Source organism: Lontra canadensis, unplaced genomic scaffold (assembly GCF_010015895.1).
Source record: "Lontra canadensis isolate GAN:19392208 unplaced genomic scaffold, GSC_riverotter_1.0 scaffold104, whole genome shotgun sequence".
Lineage (NCBI taxonomy): Eukaryota > Metazoa > Chordata > Mammalia > Carnivora > Mustelidae > Lontra > Lontra canadensis.
Window position 1 is genome coordinate 2217845 of NW_022631098.1, and position 16569 is coordinate 2234413.

A 16569-nucleotide genomic window follows, 5' to 3' on the forward strand; every position below is an offset into this window, starting at 1 on the left:
TATGTTAACTAATTAGAATTCAAGTAAAAACTTGAAATATAAGAAACCAAAACTGATAGTAGAGAGTATTTTGTTTGATAAAGTGCCTTCATCGAAAGCAGTTTAAAAAGCAGTCTTTGCTTCTACAGAAGAAGTGCTGGCAGTGAATAAATTATCACACCCCGCGTTACTACACTGTACTTGTATTGAGTCCGCTCAGTGATAGCCTCGACACACACACACAGCGTTTCCCGTTAGTGAACATGGCCAAGGGTTTTTCTGACTTTGTGCCACAAGATAAAATGTTCCAGATACACATATACACAACACCCCAATTCCAAATTCCTTCAGTTCTTTATTTCTAAAACTGCCGTTTTTATTTGTCTTTATTTTAAAAAGAAAGTGTGCATTTGGTAGTCTGTCTGTCCTGTGAGTGTGGTATGTGATGAATATGTGAAGAGAGTACCGTGACAAAGATAAGGTTGCATACTATTTTAATGTAGCACAAGGATTAAAGTGCTTTTCTATACTTAGGAGTATATCACAGATAAGTACCCAAATTGTATACTCAAATAGGAGTTTATTAAAATAATAAACACTTGAACATGCCTGTTGTAGCTTTTCACTGAGTGTAGAAAATGTACAAAAATCAGATTTTCAGCTTTTCTCTTAAACTTTGATTCCCCGTTTTCCTTTATATCAAATTAGAAAACTATTAGTAACACTTCCAACTCTGAAATTTTATTTGCAGTCATGATGTAATAATTTCATTTGTAAACATCATCCTGTTTCATTATGTGCCTATGACCCAGATTGGCAACGGACAGTTGTTGTGTAATGAACACATTTGTTTCACGTCGACACTGTAGGTAACTTTGATTTTTCTTGAGCCCTGCCTGGTACACGCATTTTGCGTGTGTTTTAGAGATACATTGAGTTCATGACAGATTTGTCTATCATTTTTCTTTTAAGTCTGAGATGCCAGTAACTGAATGAAAATGTTAAGTGAACTAGATTATTTTCACACAGACTATTGATGCCACATGTTTGTATGTTCCAGGTGAAAACGGACTTTTGTCAGACTGTGCTTCCATACTTGATTCATGATATTTTACTCCAAGATACAGATGAATCATGGAGAAACCTGCTTTCTGCACACATTCAGGGATTTTTCACGAACTGTTTCAGACACTCCTCACCAACGAGCCGATCCACGACCCCTGCAAATTTGGATTCAGGTATTCGGTTAAATTTCTAGCATTTATACTGTTAACTTCTCAGTTCTAGAGAAAGATTTTGTTTGAATCCCTTCAGGATGCTATATTGGCTTAATTCTGTAACCTCTAAGTATTTATTGTCTCATCATCTGGAGCATGGAGATGAAAGTTGTGGTCCATTTTCCATGAGACAGTGTGTGTAAAGCACCTGGGTTAGCACTCGATGCAGAATACTTCATCAGGGAATTTTGGCTTCTGATAGTGGAGTGGCTCACAGAGCGTTCCGTGTGTGTCAGGCTCTGTGCTCGGCACTGGCACCCCAGATACGAAGAAGACCGCCTACATCCTCGCAGTGGGAAAAGCAGACAAATAAATGCAAGAAAATATTCTGGGCCCTGTACTGGAAGATAGGTTGAAATTTTATGGTAAAGATCTGGCCAACTCATCTTTTTTAAAATAACCCTTTGTATTACAGAATATTTGTTGTGGAAAATAATAGAGAAATTAGCATAAATTTAAAAATTAAGTTGCCTGTAATCCTATGATCTAGGATCACTGTGGTTAATATTTGGTCTACTTCCTTGGATTTTTTTTGTTAAACAATAGCAACAACAAAAAAACCCCAAAACAAAACAACCCTCCCCCAGAAAAAAACAAAATAGATTATACTTTGTTGACTTACATAACTGAATTTCTTTTTATGCTTCATAATATTTCCCACAGTAGGAACATATAGCAGGAGAACTGCCATGGGGAGAGGAGTAGTGTGTCGTGTGTATACGTAATACATCCACGCGTACTGGAGGGCTCGCTGTGGGTCCGGTTTTCAAACCTAAAATTAAAGGGAAAAAATTCACAAATCTAGAATGTTAACTTACTGTCTTTAATATGTGTTAGTAACGTATTTTATGTGCACACATGAAACCAGGTACAGATTCACTTAGTGTACGTGAGACCAGGACGCTTCTCGGACAATTGTTGACTTGTGTGTTTCACTGCAGCCAACTTGCTCTTCCCCAGTCTCGACTGCGGTTCCTGTCACTTCGGCGTAGGTTGTGACCACATGACTCTCCCAGTCGTCCTTTCTGTACTGCTGAAACCTCTGCTTGACATGACCGTGGTGTCTGGTCGACCTCCGTTTGCTCTGTTCTGTGTTTTACGAGTTTTTCTCCATTGACAGCACTTACACGTCTCTCGGGTGAAATAATACAATTTTTAAACATAGACATGGAAGCTCCTTCTGTGTTCTGGTAGATTACAAGCTGGTCTTGTAAATGATCCACAGTATGCTCATGGGAATTTTCTTTAGATTATCAAAATGAAATTCATGAAATAAAAATTCTCATAGAGACTTTTGCAAACTAAACTATATCTCCTGTCCTTAATTTGGGAAATAAGGTGTACATAGTTCAATTACTGGTAAACATTTAAACTTTAAATATTAAGGTAATATTAAAGTCATATTAAAAACAATTTTTATTACTAAACTAATATGATCTGTCACCACCTACGATGACCTGGCAGCTCATTATGAACATGGCCAAGACTTTTTTTCCTGCTACCATATATACATACATATTTATGCTGTCACCATTCATAGGTAAAAATAACCTGTTTTATTTTACCTCTACATAAAGTGCCTCATCTATATGGCTGTAAAAGAAAATTTAAATTTCATGTGTGAAATTCTGTGGTTTAAAAGGAAGGTAGATCCTGATTGCTGTCAGATTAAATGGTTTATCTTTTGTGATGTCTGTCCCTTTCCTGCCTTCCCTTGAATGTCTCCTGTGCATCCCAGACTCACTTCTCAAAGTAAACTTAACCCTCTTCATCCCCTTCCCTTGGCCTACTTCTCTCATGTCTTCAGGGAATGGCACTCAGTTGCCCAAGCCCGAGAACCCCTCTCCCATGTCCCTGTGGTGGCCAGATCCTGCCAGTTCTCTGTGGTAAAGAATGTGAGTGTCTGTTCCTCACTCGGCCCAGTGTTACTGCCTTCCAGCTCTGAGGTTCGGCACAGGTGGTACTGTTCCAGTAAATTCTTGTTGGCCGTCTCAGGAGTGTGACTGGTGCCTGGAACACTGTCACTCTTCTGTCAGATGCCACTGTCCCCATGAAACTTCTTTTATTCAGATCAGGTTCCTTTCAATAGGCCTCTCTGTGCCGTCCCCCTGCCTGGTGCTAGCACTCGGCACACTGTGGTCACGAGTTTGGTGTGCACAGCAGTAGCCTGTCGTGTTCAGGATTGTATCCCGAGCACCCAGTACAAATATAATTAAATTCTCAGTTTTACTAAGCACAGTAGTTGGTGTTTTTTTTTTTTTTTTTTTAAGATTTTATTTATTAGGGAGAGAGAGAGCATGAGCAGGGGAGGGGCAAAGGGAGAGGGAGAAGTGGGTTTCCCACTGACCAGGTCACTGGACGCGGGGCTCGATCCCAGGACCCTGGGATCATGACCTGAGCCGAAAGAAGGCACTTCACCAACTGAGCCACCTGGGTGCCCCTAAGCACAGTAGTTTGTTTCAAAAAATAAGAAATGCCATTAAATTCTGCTTCTCCATTCATATTTATTAAGAACCAGTTTTGTGCCAGGTTCTGCACATCCCACCAGATGCACAAGGGAGGAGTGTGCGTAAGCAGGTCTGTCCGGGACTAAGGGGAGCGATCTTTCGTTTTCAGAGCCCGAGCACCTGTTCCGATGCTGTATGGATAAAAAGTCACAGAGGACAATGCTTGCGGTTGTGGACTACATGAGGAGACAGAAGAGGTAACGAAGTCAATATTGCTCCTTGAGTTTGGGGATTTAGCAGTGTTAATTTTAATTTTAAAATTAAATTTTAAATTTTGCTGGTTGAATTTTACCATCATTATTTTAGGTGCTGCTGCTGTAAGGCGCCATATTTAATTTGTGTGATGCTTGGATCTTCCTGAAATAATCCATATTCAGGGTGACACTTTGGCTAAGACAATATCAGGAACTGGATAAGATAAAGTTTCTTTACTATGAATCACAGGCCTCAAAATGCATGGTTCTGTATTCTGTGCTGTGGTGGTGTTTATTTTCTTGACGGTGGTAAATGGTTCTATCGTATAATATCTTGTTCCTGTTAGTCCTCATGAGAGTTTTAACAGTGAGTGCAGAGGTTGCCAGAGGTCACGGTCAGGTTGACCCGTACTGCTCCTGAGTTGACCAGAGTTGCGAGGAAACTGTAGGAGGCCGGTAACTGGGCAGGTAGAATTGGGGGCTTGTGGTGTGCAGGCCGGCTGGTGGCAGTGGTTGACAAAGCATGGGAAGGAGAGGCAGAAGGAAACTGAAAAATCCCCGCACACCTTTACATCTGTCCCCCCCTTCCGTCCTGCTCCGCTCCTAGAAGCTCTGGGTCTTTCAGTGTCTTGGCTGCCAGTTAGAAAGTTACTGATTCGTTTTCTTGTCCTGTACCAGACCCTCTTTTGAGAAAGCCCGGAAAGAGCTTTAACTGCAGCTGGAGCCTCTCTTTCCTCGGTGTGGGGAAGCCTCTCACCTTGGAATCATCTGGTGTGGAATTGTCATCGAGGTGGAATGGTCTTGCCCTGGGCAGGCCCCGGAGAGCATAGGAGTTCTTCGACTTCAGTTCTTGTTCTGACTAGGCCTCGAGGAAGAGCTGGAGAGAATGTGAATAGAACAAAGCGTGTAAAGACCCGAGTTCAAGTCCAGGTCCGGGACTTAGGAGCTGTGTGATCTCTGAAATGCAGGTTCCCCGGTAGCTGTAGTTCAGTGTCAGCACCTGACTCGTCAGCCTGTGAGCATCGTTGAGTCTCTGCAGCGACTGTTGATGACGTGCTGTCCCCGGGCTTTACAAGTGAGGAAACTGAGGCTCAGGAAGTGAGGTTGCTGTAGATGCTGCAGCTTGTGGTTAGGGGCTCCGGCTGGATTTTAACCAGGCTGTGCCCCCTCCACAACCAGCGCCCTTAGCCACGCCCTGTCGCGTCTCATGTGTCATGATGGTTTTGGAAGAGGTGTTATCTCTGGTCCCTTCCGGTCCTGGCCTGCTGTTAGCACAGAAGACGGTGGTTTGGTAACTTAGGAAATGAACTGCACTAGGAGAAACACATAGTCGTGCCTTAGCAGAAACAGTCCTTGCATCTGGTCGCGCGCTAGAAAAGCTTTGTGTAGGTGTTGCTCGCGGTGCTGGGCGGCCCGTGCTTAGCCCGTGGTCTGTGGACGCCTTGATGGAGCGCGAACGTGAACCCCACGTCTGTATGATCTGACGACCCGTCGCCTTCCTGGCTGGCGCTCTGCGAAGGGTCAGAGTTTGGGCTCTTCATGCTGAGAGTGGGCCGGCTGTATGTTGGGGGGCACACGGGCTCGGGTGATTTGAGCATCATTGTCTTTTTCACCAGAGCTCGATTGCACTGTATTCTAGACAAGCTTGCTTTTCTCTTGATCGTGAAGGTGAAGAAAGGGACCTGACCGCATGTTACATTTTTCTTTAGACCCTCCTTGGGAACGGTTTTCCATGATGCCTTCTGGCTGGAGTTGAATTATCTAGAGGTTGCCAAGGTCGCTCAGTCTTGTGCTGCTCACTTTACAGCATTGCTCTACGCAGAAATCTACGCAGATAAGAAAAGCATGGAAGACCAAGACAGAAGGTAATGGGATTCAGACCTTTGGTTTTTTAAATTGGTGTTGACATGGTTTCTGTGCCTGTAAATATAGTTCGTTTTGCTCCTGCTTCTCCATTTAAATGACATCTTAGAAGTTGTCTGTCTTTTAAGGTGAAATGATAACATTTTAAAAGAAAAGAAAAGGGGTGGGGCTCCTGGGTGGCTCAGTGGGTTAAAGCCTCTTCCTTCAGCTCAGGTCATGGTCCCAGGGTCCTGGGATCGAGCCCCGCATCGGGCCCTCTGCTTGCTGGGGATCCTGCTTCCTCCTCTCTCTCTGCCTGCCTCTCTGTCTACTTGTGATCTCCCTGTCACATAAATAAATAAAATCTTAAAAAAAAGAGAAATAAAAGGGGTGTTTATTAGATAAGACTTGTAGAAATTCTCCAGATAGCAAGCTCCCGGGGGACAGAGACCACAGTTACGTCTCTGTGTATTCCCCACAGCAGGTAGCATCGGGAACTTAATACAAGTGATCACAGACAGTTTTCACATGATTGAGTGATTCTCCGATTTCAGTGAAATTAATTTTACCACTAATACCCCAGCTTATTCAAAATCGGTTTTACTTGCTAAGTAATTACTTAGTTTTACTAAGTAATGTAATGGATTTCTTTCTGTTTCTAAATCACTTTGATTACTTTGCTATCTACCTGGATTTCTACTGATTTAATTAGCTTTTCCTCTGAGTTAGAACTCTTCTAAGGGTCGAACAGGTGTTTCCTAGATCATAGTGGAAAAGGAAAAGCAGCAAGGGTAGAGAGTGGAAAACGCACACTGTATTATCCCAGCAGCCCTCCTTGGATTTATTCATCTGACATGGCGTAGTGTTTATTTTTGTTGTCAGTCTCGTTTTCCAGCCACAGAACCATTCATATTACAGAATCGAAAAAGCGAAGATGTACAGTGTTGCTTCATTTCTCATGCTTGCGACTTACAGGTTCTGCTTTGGGTTGTCCTTAGGCTGGAAGTACTGTGGGTCTTAGACTGTGGAAAACCCGGAGCCAGAATTCAGATCCTACTCCAAACATAAATCAGTGTGCCTGGACTGATTTCTTAACTCTCTGGCTTGGTATTTAATTTCTATTTTTCAACTGAAAACAAAAATCGATATGTAGATACTGTGTGTAACATGTGATTGATGTGTTCACCATCATTGTTGACTTTGTATGAAGACAATTCTGTTCTCGAAGTATGTAATGAGTATGTGAAATGGGTTATTAAGAATTCTTATTCTTAGAATTCTCTAAGAATAAGAGACTTAAAATCTGAGTCAGGGGGTGGGTGGCTCAGATGGTTAAGCAACTGCCTTCGGCTCAGGTCATGGTCCCAGAGTCCTGGGATCAAGTCCCGCATTGGGCTCCCAGCGCCATGGGGAGTCTGCTTCTCCCTCTGACCTCCCCACTCATGCTCACTCTCTCTCTCTCTCTCAAAATAAATAAATAAAAATCTTTAAAAAAAAAAAAATCTGAGGGTCTGCATAGGAATTCTGATCTGAATGTGTTTCAGTATCCTGGTTTCACAGAGTATTTCTTACTAATCAGGAGGGAATAACTGAACTCTTTGATGGGTGTAAATAAAATCACCTGAATTGGTAGGTAGGTGATTGTATAGAATTTGGCACATTTTTGCAAAGTTGCTTATTTAATAAGCAGGAGGGTCTGGATTTTTATTTTGGTCAACTTTAAAGATTTTATTTATCTTTAAATAAAAAAATCTTTAAAGATTTTATTTATTTATTTATTTATTTGACAGAGATCAAAAGTAGGCAGAGAGGCAGGCAGAGAGAGGGGGGGAAGCAGGCTCCCTGCTAAGCAGCGAGCCTGATGCAGGGCTCGATTCCAGGACCCTGAGATCATGACCTGAGCCGAAGGCAGAGGCCTAACCCACTGAGCCACCCAGGTGCTCCTATTTTGGTTAACTTTAGGAACGAGTCCTTGACACATAAGGCTTGCTGTCTGCTTTACCAGTTTGGTTTTGACTTTTTCCGGCCAGGTGCCCGATGGCAAAGGGAGAGCGGACAGAGAGATGAGCTTGACGGAGGGCAGGGAATGCTAGTTTTCTTCAGTGACTCAGAGAAGTTGGATTTGTTAACTTGCTCTTGAGCACAAATGAAATTTCCAAGTTAGTGTCTGTAGTTATTTCAGAGAGAAATCCAAAACTCCCTCATTCCGATCTAGAGAGAGGCGTTAGCTCCTGGCCTCAGTGGTTTCGGTGTTCCTGGTCCAGTGGGGCGTTGACTGCCGGGGGAGGGTTACAGCCTTGGGCTGACCAAGTCATCACCTGTAGGACTGTCTCCCCACTTTCCAGATTTCTCCTCTAAAACCTAACTCTCTCTCCATGACTTGCCAGTGAAGAAACTCCGTAGTGTCTGGATAGAAAAGTCGGGGGTTGTCAGTGTGCTTCCGTCCCTCGGCGCTCTGTGCCCCCTCGAGGGGCTCTGTGTTCCTTGTTTTCACAGATGCTGTTTTTATCAGATGAGTATGAACCCATAAATATACTTTAGATTTCCTCATTGTTGAGCTTTATGATGAATTATATGTGGACTTTTCTACAACTTGTTTTTCTGCTCAGTATTTTTGTGAGCTTTATGCGTGTGTGGCTGTGGTTCATTCGTCACTGCTGCTTCATGTTCCTCGCGAGGACACAGCATGGTTCGTTGGCCCATTCCCCGGTTAATGATCTGTGTCTCAGTGTGAAATTACCGGGTTGCTGGGTATGCAGAATTTCAGCCTTAAAAACATAATGCCAAATTATTTTTAATGTCGTTATACCAATTTGCATCCTTCTCAGAAATATAGTTCAGGAGGGAGGAGGTGAGTAGAAAGCTTTATATTTAAGTAAGGGGCCGAACAGGAGTACTAGAGGTACTACAGGTACTACCACTTATAAGATTTATTTTATACTCTGGATTATTCTTGTCGTAAACAGTTCAGGGGTGACATGATTTCTGAGTTGAAATCACTTACAGGACTGAGTGTCTTATATATAAATGCATGGTTTACAGCTCAGGCCTTGGACTCCACAAATCTAAGTTTTCATCCTGTTGCTTAGTTTTATAATCTTAGGGGTCGGGGGAATCCCACTGATGCCCTTCTTTATCAACACCTAATATTATCAGACTTCTTAATTTTTGCCAGTTTATTAGGTGGTAAGTAGTGTCTCATTGTGGTCTTAATTTGTGTGCCCGTGATTATTAATGAGGTTGAAATTCAGGTAAAACCACTGATAGAACTTTTAGGAAGTGGGGAGCATCTGTTTTGAAACAGCCCAGGCTCTGTAAATAAGTGTATTTTGGTATCTGGCCTCCCCATATATCAGACTGTCATTAAAATTTGATTCTCCGTCAAAATACTAATGCTCACAATTGTGTAAGTTATATTGAATTTTAAAGTGTAAATGTTTCACTATGTTTTATCTATGACATTGGTTAAATTTTCCCATCCCAGTCTATACTGTCTATATTAACAATCTTCAAAGTAGTATATTCTCATTAAAAGAAACGCTCTTGTTACAAACAGAAGTCTTTCGTATGAAGAAGCAAGCCAGAGTACAGCTATCTCTAGTTTGAGTGAAAAAAGTAAAGAAGAAACTGGAATACGTTTACAGGTAAATTTATAGAGACCTTATTTTTGATACTATTTATTTTATATTTTGGATAATTATTTTGTTGCAGAGATTATAGAGATGTCATTTGATTTTCAAACAGATGTTACTTTTTGGACTGAGTGTCACGTACGTAAGTTCCTGGTCTGAAGGTTGGGCCTTGGATTAGCAGAGAGACTTGAGTTCTAATTCTGACTCAGCCACTTTGTTGTAAAATCTGGCACAAAATTACTTACCTCTCCAACCTTGAGTTCCTTTCTCTGAAAGTTGGGATAGAAACCACTGTCTTGCAGGGTGAATTTATACCATGGGTTTTCTGCCACAGTAGCCTGTTCATTTTCTTTGTAGCATTTAACATTTATAATCATATATTCGTTTGTTTCCTTGTTTATTGTAGGTCACACCTCAGGGCAGATGGCTTCTTCTATAAATCTCTTAATGTCCATCCTCCCTGAATTTCTTTGGTCTGCTCATTCCTTTGAAATGATAGTTTTGGTCTTTCGACTTTTCTTAAACACCTGGTTGTCTCTCCTCCTTCTGCTTATAGCTTGCCTCCTGCTTCTGGAAGAAAACGTGACAGGGAGATGACGTCCCACCATCAGACATGGAAATCTCCCTGCGTCTGCTCCATCGTTAACATTTCCTCTTGTTAGAGATACACCTTCCCCTTCTAGTCAAGACGGTCCTTCCTGTGCTTCGTTTTTTATGAACTCTTTCTCAGAGGATTTATTCTTTACTGTGCTGTGCTCCCTCTGAATGTGCCTAAACATCTTCACAGTCCCATTAACTATTAAAAATCACTCCCCTTCAGGGGCGCCTGGCTGGCTCAGTCACTAGAGCAGGAACCTTTTGATCTCGGGTCATGGGTTTATGTCCCATGTTGGGTGTGGAGCCTGTTTAAGAAAAAATAAAATAATTTCCCTCTATTTCATCCTTTCTGGCCTCCCTTCTGTAACAGCCTGCTGGACTTTGTAGAGGACCTGTGTGTCGTTGCTGTCTCTCATTCTTCCCTTTCCAGGCTCCTGCCTGAAGCAGCACTTGCTAATCCCACCCCACCCAGAACCTCACGTGACTAGACGGGTGTGAGTGTGTGTGTGTGTGTGTTTTTGTGTGTTTTACCTGCCGTCCCCCCCCCCCCCCCCGCACCCTGTTCTGGGAACACTTAGAACCCTCTGGCAGGCCTTGTGTGACGTGTGCGCTCTCTGCTGGCTGATCCCATTCTCCCTTCTCTTTTCCCTTTTTCCTTTTTTATAGACTTACCCTCTTTTACTGAGTTTTTAAAGTATTTTCTATGTGTCAGGCCCTTTGCAGGGCTTGGGCACTGAATGAAGAACAGCAAGGGCTCAGTTTCATGTTCATGAATATCAACAGTTTAATTAGAATTATAAGTGTAGAATTAGGCCAGTGTCAGTGAATTTGTATGTAGTGAATTATTTCCCAGAGCAAGCATGAGGCACTTGAAGTGCCTTACTGGTTTTCTGTGCAAAAGTTTCTGACTGTTTCATTTTTCCCCTCTTTTCTTTTTCTTAAGCAGGCTCCACGCCCAGCATGGAGCCCAGTGCAGGGCTTGAACTCATGACACTGAGATCAAGACCTGAGCTGAGACCAAGAGTTGCATGCTTAACCCACTGAGCCACCCAGGCACCCCAGTTTTTTATTGTTTTCTGTTTTCATTTTTATTTTACTGAGATGGTTTTAAACTGAATCAATTTTGTACAAACTTAACAACAGAGATTTGAGTCAGTAAGCCACTTCTTTATCCATACCACATTTTACCAATTTTAACGTAATGCAACTTTGAGGTTTTTATTTTTCAGAGAAAAATTCATGACCTTTTATTTTACTACATTCAAGTTTTCAAGAGTCAGACTTTGCAGACATCATTATCCCTTGCACAGTTTTAGCAGTTGATAGGATTATTTGGTTTTGTTTTCATTTTTTTTTTATTCAGGGTCTTTTCTCGATCCTTACAAATTTTAGGGTTGTTCTAGCTGTGTGAAAAATGCTGTAGTATTTTGACAAGTATTGCATATAACAGTTTTAAGACTTTATTTTTGAGTAATTTCTGTACCCATTGTGGGGCTCAAACTCACTACCCTGAGATCAAGAGTCACATGCTCTTCTGACTAAATAACCAGGCACCCCATTTGTTTTCGTTTTATGATTATTTTTGTATGCGTTAAAAACTTGGTATTGGGATTGATTTCTTTTTTAATTCATGAAATGGTGAGTTTTCTTCAGGGAGTCAATTATTCTGTTCTTTGGGATCAGTTTGTTGTGTTGCTGGTTTGAAACTTTATATTTCAGGGGCACCTGGGTGGCTCAGTGGGCTAAAGCCTCTGCCTTCAGCTCAGGTCATGATCCCAGGGTCCTGGGATCAAGCCCCGCATCAGGCGGTCTGCTCGGCAGGGAAACTGCTTCTCCCCTCTCACTCTGCCTGCCTCTCTGCCTGCTTGTGATCTCTGTCTGTTAAATAAATAAATACAATCTTAAAAAAATAATAACTTTATATTTCAGGGGCGTCTGGGTGACTCAGTTGGTTAAGCGACTGCCTTTGGCTCAGGTCATGATCCTGGAGTCCCAGGATCAAGTCCCGCATCGGGCTCCCAGCTCCATGGGGAGTCTGCTTCTCCCTCTGACCTTCTCCCCTCTCATGCTCTCTCTCACTCTCACTCTTTCTCAAATTAATAAATAAAATTTAAAAAAAAAACTTTATATTTCAGTATCACTGCCTTTTACTTTTGTAACATAACATTTAGAGTTGGGAGATACACGTTGATAATAGTAAAAGTTCCTCTTTGCTAAATTTATAAAGTGACATTTTTCCTTTTCCCATGTTGTTGCTGCCTTGTTTTTAGGATCTGCTCTTAGAAATCTACAGAAGTATAGGAGAGCCCGATAGCCTGTACGGCTGTGGCGGAGGGAAGGTCTTGCAGCCCCTCACTAGGTAACCGCACGTTTCTAGATGATGCTGTTGTCATTCCGTCTGTGAAGGACTTCAGTGCACATGGAACTCAAAGGGATTTTGCAAATCTCGTTGCAGACTACGCACATACGAGCATGAAGCAATGTGGGGGAAGGCCCTGGTGACCTATGACCTTGAGACGGCCATCTCCTCCTCAACCCGCCAGGCGGGGATAATTCAGGTGAGCTACTGCCTGCCCCGGAGCAGCACTGCCAGCCTTGAGCTGACTGCTTTCAGTCTGAGCAGACGCACGAGAGCCGAGAATGTCCCTGCTCAGCGGGCACTGGGCTGAAAACCCCGCGGGACGCGTGGCTGAATCGGGCAGGTCACTGACCTCAGGGAGAGTGTGGATTTGGTGATGGTGGTCTTGCCAGCTGACAGCAGAAGACATTTCCTCGTGGGGTCCAGTGCGCCACACGGGGGCCGTGTCTCCCAGAAACCGTTCCTTGGGGTCTGGGTCACCTGCGCCACTGGCTGACGTCCGGTAGCCATTCTTGCGTCACAGGGCCGAGGCTTGGGAGCGCCCTCTGCGCCTCGGGGGGAACTTACTAACCAGGATTGCGGGATTTTCACGGATGTGTTGTGAAAGCTACTTTTTGTGTTTGCTCTTTTTTATTTCTCTAGTTCTGTTATCTTTGAGTACTGAGCTTTTTTTTTTTTTTTTTTTAATACTGTCCTGCTCAGGCCTTGCAGAATTTGGGACTCTGCCATATTCTTTCCATCTATTTGAAAGGACTAGATCGTGAGAATAAGGAGTGGTGCACGGAGCTCCAGGAACTCCACTACCAGGCAGCGTGGAGGAACATGCAGTGGGACCACGGCCTCGCCGTCAGGTGAGAGGAGCTCGGGTGCTGTGTGCTGCGCTTTCTTGAGCTCTGCACGGCAAGCCGTTGCTTGTGTCACTCAGTGTCACGGGGGTGTGTGCTTTACAGGCTGTGGACATGCCTGCATGGCTCCGGTAGGACAGAAGGAAGCAGACTGTGCGGGGAGTGGATTTCAGCCTCTTCCTAGGGCAGCTCCACTCCTCGCCAGAGATAGATGCTTGGAAATAGAAATCTAAAACATATTTCTCGTGAGAGTTTCTGTCTGTCCATCCAAAGAAAACTACCGTCCTTTCCCTTCCCACACCCTGGTGCAGACTCTTGGGTTAGCCAGCACTTCTACGGGCTGGATGGTTCCCAGAAGACTGCTTACCTGTACTGATAAAATGTTTCCTTCTATAAAAACTGCTAACCCAGGAGCACGGGAAGATGCTGTTTATAACCTGCATCGTTATAGCACTGGTTTTTCCGACTGGAAAGCCAAACACTTAATTCAATAAAAGATTTTGCTTTTATCTAAAAAGTTTTATGGTGACATAAATGCCAAAAAAATGAGATCATATGAATTATATGTTGAATTGCCTTCATTGAAAAAAAATGTCATTAACTGAGGTGTTTTTCCAGTTTCAAACTATTAGATTGCTGTAACATTAGAGAAACACTTCCATATTTTTACAGCCTTTTACCGGCGGAGCGTAGTCTTGCTCCCCTCGGTAAACCACCACAGACTGTTCTTCCCATGGCCGGTGCATTCCGGGCATGTCGGCTTTCTCTGGGTGCTTCCTGCTGGCCAGGATGTTCCTGCTCGGGGGCCTTATGTGCATCTTGTTTTCCCCCTGTCCCACGTGTATGGTGTCTTGTCATTCAGATTCTCGTTTAACAAGGCCACATCTCACACCTGTGCTGACCACCTGTCCAGAGTAGCCAGCCGGATGTCCCAGTACCCAGTTTTAATTCACCACATGTCCCTCGTCATTGTCCAATATTTTTTCATTTATTGTCCATCTTTTCCAGACCACAGCATAAACTCCATGAGAATGACGACCCTATGTGACTTGTCCACTCACGGATCCCTTGACTCTGGAATGTGGTGCCAAGCGCTTGGTGTTCACGGAGTCAGTGCATGAGAATGTAGCATAGTTAGAACCGGCCAAAATAGCTGAGAAATTACTCTCTTCTGCTCGAATAATTTAAATGATCTACAAAATTCTTTGTATTTCTTGCCAAAATTCCTAGAAATGCATTTTTTTAAGTGGAGAAGTCTTAATCTTAGTTGTCAGATTTGTTTTAAGTGAACTATTTATACATGTATATTTTAGGATTCTTTGCTTATAATTACATTTTTTCCTTTTATGTTTTAATTATCTCACAGCAAAGGACTAGAAGGACCCAGTTACCACGAATCACTGTACAATGCTCTGCAGTCTCTGAGAGATAGAGAATTCTCCACATTTTATGAAAGTCTCAGATATGCCAGGTATTACAAAATGAGTTACTGTATTTTAATGTTTAATGTCATGGCTTCTTTTCTGAAAACCTGATGAATAATTTCAGTGTGAGGATTTGCACTGGTGAAGGGATAAAGGACTTGGTGGGTTTGGTCTGATTGTTTCTTTGTCATTCTCATACAACTCTCGGAAACCACATTCCCTGTGTAGTAAATTGTGCCAGTCAGCACTGACCCTCGAGCAGTGCAGACAGGGGAGGCGAAATCCTGTGACTAATAACTTCTTAGCTCCTGTAAGTCTGAGAAATAAGCACTCAGATTTGTTCTCTCTTCTGCAGGAAGGTTTTTGTAGGAACTCTGGGTGTGCCTATCCTAATAGTTGTCTTCCGTATCTTACAAAGGGGTTCTCTGTGTTTCAAATGCTTTATATTAGAGATTTCTTTTATGCTTATTTGTCAAATAGATATATAGTACTAATAGACCTTTTTTGTTCGTTTGTTTTAGATGTAGCAGCATGCTCATAGGTTAGGTACTTAAATCAGTTGTTACATTATTTATATATATATATATATATATTTATATATATATATAATACCTTTTTATTTGTTCATGTGGTTCAGATCTGTTCTTTCCTTTAAAAAATTAAAATTCCCTTTGAGACCAGGTCAGCTCTTTATGCAGACCCCTCAAGAACGTCTTGTTGATTCCCACCTCTCTGTCTGCTTCCTGGACCTCTGTGTCCTGATAGTTTTAATCTTGTCTCCTCTAGTAGTGTGTGGCATTTACCTCTTAGCATAGTGTTCTTGCTGTAAAGTAGTGACTCGCGGTCAGGACTTACCGATACCTGGGCTTGTTATGAGGCACAGATGAGATCATGCCCAAGAAGGTACTTAAGTATAACAGACTAAACACACGTAATATACTGTTTTTTATTTAACAGTAGTTACTGACCTATTAAATCCTGTATTTTACTACAGAAATATTTGCTACCATTTCAGTGCATATTATGTGCTAGCCATTTTGTTAGGCTTTTTCTGTACATGTTCTCTAAGCTTCAAAATAATTCTGAAAGTGGAAAAAACATAGGAACCCTGTAACGGGACCTGGGTTAGTGGCCAGGAGTGGGAGATCCAGGGTGAACTCTTGGTCTGAGCGATGGCTCTGTGCCCACCACATTGTGCCAGTGGTACTTGGGAATGTCAGGAGCATCTGGTCACCAGCAAAGCCAGTGAGAACTCTTTACGAGCAGATATGAGCTTCCATCTTTCTGAAAATCTCTTAGTGTCCCATGTGTCTTGTGTTTTCTCCCTCTAGGGTGAAAGAAGTGGAAGAGCTGTGCAAGGGGGGCCTTGAGTCTGTGTACTCCCTCTACCCCACTCTCAGCAGGCTGCAGGCTATCGGCGAGCTCGAGAACATCGGGGAGCTGTTCTCCAGGTAATGTGGTTTGGATGACTTCAAAACAAACCCTCCAGTGCAGCTCTGCTGTTTTCTCTCTGCAGTGACTTACAAAACAAGAAAAGAGGCTGTCAGTAGGTTTGTTTCTTTTATCACGATATAAGTTGATGAGCCTCGTGAGCTGTGTTCTTATTAAAAAGTGTTTTGAAAAATATTTACTATAAAAATACAAGTTTTTGAAATTTAGCATCATTGTGCTTCCTTCTTCACAGCTCTTGCCCTCTTGTACACCACATAAAGTTGCTTTTTTCCTCATTTTTTTTTTGCCAGAGAGCATGGTATGCCATTCTGTTGTAGCCCTATGTTGGATCAGTGTCGTTCTAGCTACCCTCTGCCATGCTGTCCTAGAAGCTTTCGAAAGCTGCTTTCATTTCCTAGTCCTTCCCTTGTCTTCTTTTTGTCCCTGCTTCCTCTCGATTCCTGTCAGTGCAGGGGTCCTGA

The 16569-nt window shown here is 42.7% G+C and overlaps 1 protein-coding gene across 2 annotated transcripts in view; it reads left to right on the plus strand.

Moving 5' to 3' along the window:
* ATM (ATM serine/threonine kinase) overlaps nt 1–16569 on the plus strand; it is a 130699-nt gene that overhangs the window by 79374 nt on the left and 34756 nt on the right. For both annotated transcript variants that reach the window (XM_032838312.1, XM_032838313.1), the window contains 9 exons: nt 1040–1217; nt 3873–3960; nt 5667–5822; nt 9356–9443; nt 12299–12387; nt 12484–12586; nt 13090–13238; nt 14599–14703; nt 15988–16107. In XM_032838312.1, coding sequence (XP_032694203.1) covers nt 1040–1217; nt 3873–3960; nt 5667–5822; nt 9356–9443; nt 12299–12387; nt 12484–12586; nt 13090–13238; nt 14599–14703; nt 15988–16107 — 1076 coding nt within the window. The remainder of the gene's footprint in view (nt 1–1039; nt 1218–3872; nt 3961–5666; nt 5823–9355; nt 9444–12298; nt 12388–12483; nt 12587–13089; nt 13239–14598; nt 14704–15987; nt 16108–16569) is intronic.